We start from the raw sequence: 12,131 nt of genomic DNA on the forward strand, positions 1-12,131 counted from the left end.
AAATACTTGTTGCTTATCTCTAAATTCTGAATTGAAGCTATTTTATTTTGAAAGGGTAAACTTACTCCCTGTTTTTTAGATTTGTTTGTTTAAATTTAGATTGTGAGAAACATGGCACGTTATATAAGTGTTCTGACAATCCATTGTTAGAACGACCGGAAATATTTTACCTATATTCCACCTGTACTTACAGCACAAGCAAAATAGGTAGTTTCATTTACAGTAATTTTCGTTTCAAATCACCGTTAAAGTGCGTTTTCCTTGTAGTATGCAAAAATTGTGTTTAATAAATTTTCTAAACACCGTGTCACATAATCATTAAAAAGCACACCAAAATTTTTTTTGTTTATATTGCCAACCCATTAAATTCCCTAGAAATGCTACGTTATGTTGTGTAATGATCGTTAAATGTACGCTGAGAAAATGTTGCTTTTAAAAGGTTGTCATCGACGCTGCGCATCACTGGTTGCCGATTATTACGTCAAGGCACAACGAGGAACTTCTCTCGGTGATTCGCAACGCCACCAAGCGGCTGGGAAGCAACCCACAGACAGTGGAACAATTTGTTGAACACTTGACTTTCCTAGCACGAACCACCACTGAGATGCCAGCTCTCGATAAAGAGTATTTTGTTGTTACCAGGTACTGAATTGGGACTTTTGTTATACAATGGAAATATAAATACAAATGTTTATGATAGTGTACACGAAACGCTTTTTATGGGTCCTTCCGGAAAGGGGACGCATCTTGTTTCACTTTTTTCTTTTTTCTCGGGCGAAGTTTGTCCATGCATTTTTGGCATAAAATGTTTGGCGGATTTGGAAATGAAATTTGTACAGATGGCAGATATAGTCATATATTATCCGTTTGATTTGATAACCCAGTATTTACCCCAGTCGGCCCCAAAGTTTAAACGTTTTTGATACCTCCGCATTTTGTTTCCTTATTACCTTCTTGTTTACTAAATTTAAAAAAATGTTCAAGCCATTTTTCAAGTACCGGTTGAATATGTGCATGTTTTAATAAAAACTTTTTCAAAAACACTTCGACACGTGTTCTTAGCCATTGACAAAATACAGTGTGCATATAAACTGCTTTTAAAAACCGGCACAACTATCCTTCACTATTCAGTTAGCATCTTGACGATTTTTCCTACACTTTTGTATTTTTTTAGGCTTTTTACGATCATCAAGGAATACGGAGTTTGGATGGACCCGGAAGCGCTTGCGGTTTTTCACACGCTGGTTCCCACCTTCCAGCACCTCAAGAGCGCCATCTTGTTCCGGGAAGCGAAGAAAGACGACAATATCATGCGGTTTAGTGCCGATCTTGATAAACAAATTCACAAGCTGCGTATCCATCTTTTCGATCTTAAAAACAAGGTAAAACCGTTTAATTTTTAAAGCAAATAGTTTTGAATGTAAACAACTACAGCGCAGGCTAAAAACTATCGGTTAAGACGAAAACCTAACATTCTGTGCTTATTGATGTGAATTTTAGTTCAAAAAGCCATTGATGCTTTCTTTTGGGTTTCAATTATTTCAAATTTTTTACGCTGCCTTGGTTCAAACAAATGGATATTTTTGTATAATTATGGCCGGTTTTACAAAAATAATTTAATTTCAAAAGATATTTTATGCAAAGACTTTTATTTCAACTTAGGTCTGTATATTTTAAGTTACCAGTTTCTACTCAATGTATACAATTTGTTTGAAAACGTAATGCAATCGTTCGAAAACCCGTTGGTTTCACAATTTTCCCACTTTTTTGGTGGTCAATGGGCATGATATGAATTTAGTGAAAGACTGAAGGCTTCTATATTAAACTGGTACATGGTTATTGTCGTTTAACAAATCGATAATCGCGGTATGATTTTTTTGCAACTGTAGTTAGTTGTTTTTTAAAACACAACTAACAAATTTAAAAACTCAAATTTTTCCACTCTCAGGTACAAGCGCCGAATTTACTGAACATTGATTCCTTATCGGTGGTTGTGCTTGAGACGATCAAGCTTCTATCCGAAGAAGCCGAATCTCTTACAGCAAAAGCGAGAAGTTACGCGAACTACCAGGACAGATTCGGATCATCCTACAGCTCGACGAAAGGAAAGAAAGTTTACACAGTGTAAGTTAAGTTAATGATGTGATTGTATGTGCGGATATTTAAACCATTTTGACCAATTTGCTTTCCACAGTAAGTTAGATACAGTAAGTTTTGCTAGCTGTAAAGGCCTTTGCTTCATCTAACTTGAATTAGCACCTGAGTATCGACTTTGTATCAATACATATGACGACAAATGGGTTTATTAGAAATTTGTTTTCAAATATGAAAACTATTATGTTGTCACTCGTATATGAAGTAACTTTGCTATTTCTTTTGCAAACCTGCAAAAGTTGCCAATTTAAGTGTTGACAGGATGCGTTTTTAACAACAAAACGAATATTTGTCGACCTTTAACTCTCTAAATGTCAAGCTACTTGTTATCCCTATTTAAAGCAGATAACCATGCACAAGACAAGCCGTAATCAAGCAATAATAACGTTTTTAGAAAAATGGCGGAAAGATTGCTATGTCAAACACATACAATATTTTGATGTAATGAATATAAGTTACTTTTCAATTTTATGCTGCTGCTTGTCACTGTAGCAGGTTGTGTATGTACCGCGGCATATTCTTTAAATCTGTCACTAACGGCTTAAAAACTTGCATTGCATGTTTTAGTGAAGCTATGATAGCGGAGGCATCAGGAAGTGGAATCAGTGCAGCTCAACTACAAGCTGAGTTATCAGAAGTTGAACGGGATATCACACTCCGCAAGTTGTTGTGGGAATCGAGCGACGAATGGGCGAAACTCCATGCTGAATGGACGGTATACTTTATAATTTAGAAGGCTTATGTCAATGTATTGACTTAAATTCCGCTGTACTTGTCCAACTCTGTTAAATGAAATTACTGTTACTGGCGATTCTGGTTAATCCTTACTCCAGTTTTCCAAGTTTTCCAATTATCTTGCAAATATCCAGAATATTAAAAAAAGTACTGTATTAAATATTCGTATTGCAGTTGTAACGTATTTTTTAGTTTAGTAGTTTATCAATTCATGATACAGTTTGGGATTCAGTATGCAGTAAAACGGATTTTGGTATTCAGTATGCAATAAAGCGGCGATTTGCAAAGATCGTCTATATTGGCTTGTTAGCGTGCATGAGTTCATATTAGTAAACACAAAAAATTAACAGTTAAGATTCATGCGTTGTGTAGATATTAATGCCTTTCGCTGTATTTGTTGCCATATACTCTGTTTGTTAGGGATGCGCCGAGCCGAGCCAGCACCCGAGTACTCGGTACCGAGCATCGCTGTTTTTGCTGCTCGGTGCTCGGCCGAGCAGTTACACAAACTGACCCGAGCGTTAAATTTGCATATTCATGCCCTGCTGACATACGAAACTAGTGTTTTAAATGGTGTCTATAAACAAAGACAAATGATTTTTCAAATGTATTAGATTGTGGAAAAACGTATTCTTCTGAGACCTGTAACAGCTTAATACACCGCTAGTGACGTAAGAGGCCTTGTATAGCTAAAACGTAGAAAGGGGATTTTTTGTGACGTCATAATGCACCGAGCACCGAGCATTAACGTGAGATGCTCGGTGCTCGACCAAACAGAACATTTGCAATTTTGGCACATCCCTACTGTTTGTTGTTTCTTTTTTGTCAAATCGATACTTCTTTTTGCCTTTAAAACTTTCAGACGCTTTAATAGCGCCCAAAACATCACCATTGGTTTAATTAACAACACTTGAAAGGCTGTATCCTCTGTGATTTTTTTCGTTTCCTTTTAAAAAAAAACAGTTTCTTGCATTCAGTGCACTCAGTTTGTAGTGTGCCATTGTTTATTTATTCTTATTATTCAGGAATGCGAGTTTCTGCAACTGAACATCGACCACGTCCAAGAAAGTGTTTCTCGCTTCATGCAAACTGTCTTCATGCTCGAGAAGGGACTTCCCCGCAACGATCTTGTGCCAAAGTAAGTTTGCGTCCCGATACCTAAGAGTGCTATTTTAAACCAGGTTTATGTTGAACTTAGATTCAAATTATTATGTAAGATTGCGGGACGCTCTGAAAATACAATATTTAAAGTATCATTACCCAAATATATATTTTGTATTGACCCAGTTTTCAAAGTTCGTGTTATATTTTTGACCAAATTATTAAAGTGTTTTAGTTGTCGGGTAAAAGTTTGCATTTGTATTCTTGTAATATGTACCACAAAAAGCTGTAGAACATAATTTCTTTCCAGTTTATTGACTTTTTTATATGTTACATTTTTTTGCATGAAGGTTAAAGCACGTCGTTATGGATTTCAAACAAGGCCTTCCTCTGATTGCTGCCCTACGTAATACATGTCTCAAGCAGCGACATTGGGACGAAATACAATACGCTATAGGTCGATCCCTGACACGTGACGCAACCCTAACGTTAGGAGATTTGCTAAAATGGAGGGTAGGTTCAATGAAAGAAATTTTTTTTTTCTTAAACTGGTTTTATTTTTTGTTTTAATCAAATTGTTCTTTTTTGCTCACTTTGAACTTTGTTATTTTTGTTTTTCTTTCTCCATTTTGGTTTTGTTTGCATTATTTCTATGAATTATTTGTTTTTTTTCCCTTGCATTGGTATCTTCTTATTTGTAGCTCCGATACTTTTTTAAACTTTGTTTTAATTTTATATGTTTTGTTGCATTTCTTTAGCCTCATGTTTTGTTACAATGCCATAACATAAACCGTATGACGTTCCTGGTAAGAATCATCCCCTGTCATATCTTTGACATTTTTATTGCAGTTGGTTCACCACAAGGACTTGATAATGGAAATATCTACTCGTGCAACCAACGAGTCAACACTTCAAGCAATGCTCAACAAACTTATACAGCTCTGGCACACCACAGATTTCAAGTATGCGTTAACACAAACCTCGATATTTACGGTTTCGCTAAACTTTCGTGGAGATTAAATTGTTTTAAAGAAACTAGTATTAAGTGCTATAGAAGCATACCTCCGTACTGCTAATAAAGTTTTAAGAAAGGACTGTGCTGGTTTATTGCTTAAACTTAAAGCCAGCTTTTAACAAAGTTTAACATCCACATGCAAAATGTCTTGTTCCATATGTCTTTAAGAAACTTTTTTCCTTTTTTGTTTAATAACGTGATTTCTTGTGGTTAGAATGGTCGCACACACGACGGGCGCTTACAACATTATGATCATTTCGACTGCTGACGAGATATGGAACCAACTAGAGGAAAGTCAAATTACAATTGCTACCATCAAAGGATCAAGATATGTGGGACCAATCAAGGTATCTGAAAATCATTTTTTATCAACTTGGGCCTGCAAAACTGAAATGTATTTTACCAATATTTTTTGTACCTAGTATGTACCAAAAATAGTTTTGCAGATTCTTTATCATATAGGCCGTATTGGTAAAATGCCACCAACGGACAAGATTTTACAAGTGGGGTCAAATTGTATCGTAAAATTTTTTTCGATAAAAGCCAAAATCTGAATGTTCTTATTGGCCTTCTTTCTGATGCAAATAACGTTGTTCTGAGCTTTAATTTAGGACAATCGCAGACGTGCATATTCTATTTGAATAATGTTACTGACCATGCTTTATAGGGGTAGAATAGATGGACTTTTTGTTTCAAGAGTGAATTGTGTTTCATGGATAAATGTATGTCACTATTTTGTTTTGACTTTAGGTTCAGGTTGACGACTGGGAGCGTCGGTTGATGTTGTTTTCTCGCACATTGGACGAGTGGATGAAATGTCAGCGAAACTGGCTGTATTTGGAACCTGTGTTTACTACAATCGATATACAGAGACAATTGCCCACCGAGGCACAACTCTTCTCACAGGTTATTTTGTAGCAAATTTTAAGTCTACTACTAAAGTAAGCTACAGACATCGCCTGAATACTGCAGCTGGTGACAAGACATAGGCCGTTTATGCTAGTGAAATGCATTACCAAATCGGCTCCAAACCACAGGTGAACTGGATTTAAAATGGCTTAGCAACTCCTTGGGAACCAAACTGGTGTCGATTTAGTGTCACTCTAATAATACAAAACTTAGACAGCAGTTCAATCACATGATGCAATGCCTATTTCATGTGATACATTTTCACAGTATTGAAATATTGAAATAGGTCACAAATATCTAACCATAACCTTGTTCTTGATCCTGAATGTGACGAATCGTTGTGGAAATTTCAGAAACTTTACCCTAGATTTGTTTTCTATTTTTGACCCAAAAAATAATAATTTAATTTTGACTTGAATACAGCGACGACATTGGTACACATAATTTTTTAATCTGGATTGTAATTCTAACCTTTTTACAATAATGTGGGGAAATATTGACGTAGGTGGACAAATCGTGGCGCGATCTCATGCGGCGAACTGAAGATCGTCCGAATGCGTTGCGAGCTGCCACAGGTCCTGGAGTGCTTGAATCTCTACAATCGTCCAACACAAGCCTGGAGAAAATTCAGAAATGTTTGGAGGTTGGTTTATGCTGGGTGCAAATTGTATAATGCCAAAACATCGCACAGGATTTTTCTTGTTTCCATAAAAATCGTTTTCTTACATACATTTTATTTTATGATTTCGGTTCACAGTGACAGCAGTTCTATGACGTTTTAATGCGAAGTTTTATGAATAAAACGTTTTTATACATCCTGTTAATTTCGAGTTTATTTAATATTGTGGTTAAAAGTTACATGCTCTGTTCATCAAGCATTCGGCAATTACAGTATAACTTTAAGTAGTTTCATGAACACCAAAGTTCCAAAGTTTACCACTGTCTAAAAACCAAATTAATTCTGACTCTTTTTTTTACAGGACTACCTTGAACTGAAGCGACTCGCTTTTCCGCGTTTCTACTTTCTCAGCAACGACGAGCTACTTTCGGTACTTTCCCACGGCCGAGAACCATCCAGCGTGCAGCCGCACTTGGTGAAATGTTTCGCCAACATCAAGTACTTGGATATTCGCACAAGCACTTCGAAGCAACCGCCATCGGTACACGCGATGATATCTGCAGAAGGAGAAGTGGTGGCGATGCCAAAGTAGGTTCTTGCTCTTTTAAGTGTTCTTAAAGCAAACAATCTGCAACTAACTAGTTTGATAAAGCTAAATTATACGTAGACTAAGCAAGAGTATTATGAGTTGTTTGAAAATGACAAGGCCAAATAACGATGTATAACTATGATATCGTTTTTCGGGTAAATTTCAATTCTCGACAAACTTGTCTTTGTGAAAGTTGCCAATGGTAACTTGCCATTTTAACAAGCCTTACAAAATGCAGGTTCAAAACAACTGAACAAAATTAAATGAAATTGGTAAGGCGATTAAAGTGAAATTAAGTGAAAAACGATTTTATGCAATTTTACGATCATCAATGGTACATATTAGGGTTGGCCCGATACCAATATTTTGAACCGATACCGATACCCGATAGTTTACCCCAAAAGTACTGCGATCCGATACCCGATACTTTGCAAACAAGCAAAAACATTTTCAAACTGATGTATTTGTAATGTGTTTTCCCATCACAGTTAATTTAACAACACACTCAGTCTAATAAATCACTTAAGGCCGTAAAATGCCCAGGTCTGGTAAAGACTCTTTGGCAAATCAGCTGGCGAGCTAACGATGCCCTAACGACGGTGGTGCATTGGATGCATAACTAACGATTGGTGCACTTGTTGTTACGCATCTGATCACTTGATTACGTTTATGCTACGCGCTTTGCAACGTCTTACCGGCGTCTATTGTTTGTAACGTCTTACCGGCGTTAATGTTTTACGACTTTGACAACAAAAAACATTTAACGATCATGGCTTTAGGCAGAGAATGGGATTGTCTGTTAATATCCCCAAAACGGTGAAGGAATCCCAAAACATATGACGTTTGGGTCATTTCTTAACGCCTTTGTATTGCAAAATCGCAGGTAGTTTAATAGGGATTTACAAGTTCACCTAACGGCATAGAAAATAATTTATCACTGATAACACTAGGAATGTCTAAATACACTTGGCCATACAAATTAAACACCTGCCGTTTCGAAACTTATGCTTACAAACGTCTACAATGAACTTTGTGCGTTGTGACGCTCGCTCGCAATTAACGCGGGCCTAAAAAACGTGTTGCGGCATTAAGTCGCTGTAGCGATTTAGGTCATCTTATTTCGTTAAATCCAAAACAAACGCGTTTTTTAGTTGCAGTCCCATAAATATTTTATCACAGCCGATGGTTGTTGTTTTTTGCCTCCTTTCATTTTCAATTTTACACATGATAAAGTCTCAAAAAAAGTATCGGTACTTGTACCGATACCGCTAAAGTATCGGACGAGTACCGATACTGCTCGAAGCATCGGGTATCGGCGCCGATACAGTACTATCGGGCCATCCCTAGTACATATATACCAGTGGTTCTCAAACTTTTTTTGTTGCGACGCCTCTGGAAAGTTTTCTGGACTTGCGACGCACCAGCAAATAGAAGTTAATGAGGAAACTTATTATTAAAGTTGTGTTTATTGATACTACAACAAAAAGCCACAAAACGGAACTATTCTGCGACGCCCTTGGAAAATTGAAACGACGCACCAGGGCGTCGCGACGCACAGTTTGAGAACTACTGATATATACAAATACGTACGAATCCGTTAACCGCATAATCCGTTTAATTGCATAGGGATAGTAAATCTAATCGCACAACTAATTACTTGAATTCTTTTGCAGAAATTGAATGTTTTATGCTACACGAAATGTCAACTTGTATTTTTTCTTATTAATTCAGGAATGTTCGCGCTCGTGGTTCTGTAGAGCAATGGTTATCGACAGTGGAGAGCGCTATGTTTGACACTGTGAGGAAACACCTCCGGATGGCGCTGTTGAGCTGGTCGTCGGAAACGGACGCTATGTTGGGATGGATGACGCATCACCCCGGCCAAGTCATACTAACTGTTGTAAGTAAAGTATTTTGCAGGTAAAAACTACACAAGCCTTAAATGCCTGTTTTGCGAATGTGTGTTTAGTGCAGCGATATTTACCCTTTGTTTATATTCGTGTCTTGTGCCTCCTGAGGTTTTCCCGCAAAGTAATATTACATAACCCTAATGATTAGGCATTTTTTTCATTATTGGATTTAGTTTTGCAACTAAGATTGTTAGCATTGGTCTAAGGCAAATATTTAAATACGTTTTAAAAAAACCTCTTGCAGACTGGTCCTCAAATGATGGGTAAAAACCTACACTTAATGAACTCTATATCAGTCGTGTTAAAGATAAGTTTATTTAATTTTGCAAACAAACGTTTATGTTCCAGGCTCAAATTATGTTCAACAAAGATGTGACAAATGCTTTGATGACTGGACAAACTGAAGAACGGCTGCAGAAAATCTTTGACGAATTTGTAAAAACATTGACTTTCCTTTCAGGTACGTTTTGGAAAATTATTTAACCCACAATTACTGCGTTTTCATGAAGAATCTTGTTTCTTTTAATTTCGCATATTTGTCATGTTTTATGCTGATCAGACTGGCTCATAGTGCACTGATAAACGACATAATTGTGTTCTTATTTCTGAGGTTAATACAATTACATACAAGTGATTGCCTGTCTCTGATATTTATTGATTCTAATACTTTAAATGATTCTTTTATTACCTAAAGTCATTTTTTGAATGTGTTAAAAATCACACAATCCTTTTACAGCTTGGTTCTAAAATTATAGTGAAAAAAGCCGTGTATTATTTAAAAAAAAAACGTTTTCTAATTTATATTTTAGGAACTGTTTCTCACCAACAAGTGAACGCCCATCAGTACTTCACACTAGAGGCGCTAATCATCATATACGTTCACATCCGGGACATTGTCATAGAGTTGATCAGAAACAGGATAAACAACATCGATGACTTTCAATGGAAACGGTAATAATGTTTTGTTGTGTTCAAAACGTTTCGTAAAATTTTACTGAACTTATTTTTGTGTTAATGTAAACATGTTTATGAAGGAGTACGTTACAGATAACTTAGCCGACATGTGGATGTGATCTTGCCTGGGGATATTGTACCCTGTGCTGCATTTTGTTAATGCTACTTCAAGATGTGTAGCAATAGGGGAAATATACATGTTTTACATTGAGCTACAGCTCTTGCAAACTTTAGTGCTCTGTTTCACTTCTGTTTTTCATTGTTACGACGAAGTTTTTTTCACAAAATTTATTCATATTTTGTCGCATACGTTGATCTTCTTATGTGTTAAGGTTTTATTAGCACAAAAATGATAAAGAACGTTCCAGAAACGTTTACAAACAGTGTTACGCAAAAACTGTACGAGTAGAAAAAGTTCACTAGATTTATACTGTAATAAAGTAACTATTTAATAGCGAGTACAACGGCCCAAAACGTCGTAAAAAACGACATACCGAATTTTTACATTAGTCACTAAACTTATGAACGGATCCATGTATAGTGCTCCAAAGTAACGATTATACAAAAGGTAATTAGTGGATCGTGTCCTAAACAGTGCGATTTTTTCTATCTTTTCAGACAATTGCTGTACGAGTGGCAAGATGCTACCAACATGTGTCGGGTGGTACAAGCTGATGCTCGGTTCACATACGGATGTGAGTATATCGGTTGTGCGTCACGACTCGTCATCACTCCACTCACCGACCGATGTTTCCTGACACTAACTGGTGCCCTTAATCTCCATCTAGGGGGTTCCCCGGCGGGCCCTGCTGGAACTGGAAAGTCAGAAACTGTGAAGGATTTGGCCAAGGTGAGAGAAGCCATTTTTGAGTTTTGGAAAAGATTGTTAGAAGTAGGAACCTGTTTGGTGTAATTCGCCCAGATGCTTTATGACGGAAAACCGTTGCCGCAATTTGATTTCTATACTCGATTTACATTGGCCATTTATTTTGTATTGATTTTTTTAACAAATTTGTCGTTCTACTGGTGTTATGATAAACAAAATGCTAGTTGTTTTTTCAAAAATGTTGCTGACAAATTGTATTTAAATCCATTTTATTTTGTAATTTAAATGTTTAACTGTTTGGTGCACCAACAACTGTTTGTTTTTTGGTAGTCCCTGAAAAAAAAACTAAATGTTTCTATTTTTGCAGATTGTCGGGAAGCAGTGCGTTGTTTTCAACTGTTCAGAAGGAATCGATTTCAAAGTAGGTTAAAAAACTCTTTTTCATCTTACTTTAGTTCTAACTATTGAAAAACGAGGTACATTTACCAATTGGTGTTCTTTATTACAAAATATAACATTGCATTTAAAGTTTGACACAAAGCGTAAAAATAAAGCAGAATCTTCGCACAAGAAGCTGTATCCTATCCCCGCGGTTGTAAACGAGACAAATAAGAATGCCGAGTTAATCTTTTTTGAAAATTAAAAAAAGTTTTGTAAATGTGATTTTTAAGTATTCAAGCGTTTTTTTACTACACCCAAACTTCATAAACCTGTCACACAATTCACCGTCTTTGAAAAGATAAATTTATCAGTATTGTTTTTGTTAAATAGATGATGGGTCAGTTCTTCAGTGGCTTATCACAATCAGGTTCATGGTGTTGTTTCGACGAATTTAACCGCATCGACGTCGAAGTTTTGAGTGTTATTGCGTCACAAGTCCACGCAATCAAATCGGCCAAAGACGCCCAAGTCCTCAGGTAAATGCCGAAGAAAAATTTCCGGTTTCATTATCCCGTACAAGCACCGTTGGTTCTGGCGGTAACTCTGGTTAGCAAAATAAAGCAGGTTTATGAGTGTGCTTGGTGCAGTCATTCACAAAACAGTGCTATGTTTAAATTGACTTATTGTTACCTATCAGGTCTACATACCTAATACATATGTAGCATTTAAAACGGGCGGCATTTTGAGTCAAGACCTTTCTTAAATTGATTGTAAATTATCACTATCGCTCTCTTTACTACATTATGCTTGCTGATAAACTTGCTTGTTTTGCCTTTCTTGCCACTGATTATGTATTCTTTCAGACATTTTTACCCTTTACAAAGATTATAGATAAAAAACTAAATTCTGTTCCAGTTTGACATTCACTGCATGCTTTT

At 36.5% G+C, this 12,131-nt stretch overlaps 1 protein-coding gene across 1 annotated transcript in view; it reads left to right on the forward strand.

The window, feature by feature from the left end:
• Positions 1-12,131, forward strand: part of LOC145237697 (dynein axonemal heavy chain 6-like) — a 160,618-nt gene that overhangs the window by 6,502 nt on the left and 141,985 nt on the right. Inside the window, exons 11-27 of the mRNA XM_080100662.1 lie at positions 440-642; positions 1,175-1,382; positions 1,949-2,124; positions 2,722-2,869; positions 3,915-4,027; positions 4,341-4,503; positions 4,840-4,952; positions 5,220-5,352; positions 5,756-5,911; positions 6,420-6,557; positions 6,895-7,121; positions 8,854-9,022; positions 9,381-9,492; positions 9,842-9,983; positions 10,605-10,836; positions 11,180-11,233; positions 11,584-11,729. Of these exons, the coding sequence (XP_079956788.1) occupies positions 440-642; positions 1,175-1,382; positions 1,949-2,124; positions 2,722-2,869; positions 3,915-4,027; positions 4,341-4,503; positions 4,840-4,952; positions 5,220-5,352; positions 5,756-5,911; positions 6,420-6,557; positions 6,895-7,121; positions 8,854-9,022; positions 9,381-9,492; positions 9,842-9,983; positions 10,605-10,836; positions 11,180-11,233; positions 11,584-11,729 (2,633 nt within the window). The remainder of the gene's footprint in view (positions 1-439; positions 643-1,174; positions 1,383-1,948; positions 2,125-2,721; positions 2,870-3,914; positions 4,028-4,340; positions 4,504-4,839; positions 4,953-5,219; positions 5,353-5,755; positions 5,912-6,419; positions 6,558-6,894; positions 7,122-8,853; positions 9,023-9,380; positions 9,493-9,841; positions 9,984-10,604; positions 10,837-11,179; positions 11,234-11,583; positions 11,730-12,131) is intronic.

The sequence above is a fragment of the Phallusia mammillata genome, chromosome 7 (assembly GCF_965637545.1).
Source record: "Phallusia mammillata chromosome 7, kaPhaMamm4.hap1.1, whole genome shotgun sequence".
Taxonomy (NCBI): Eukaryota; Metazoa; Chordata; class Ascidiacea; order Phlebobranchia; family Ascidiidae; genus Phallusia; species Phallusia mammillata.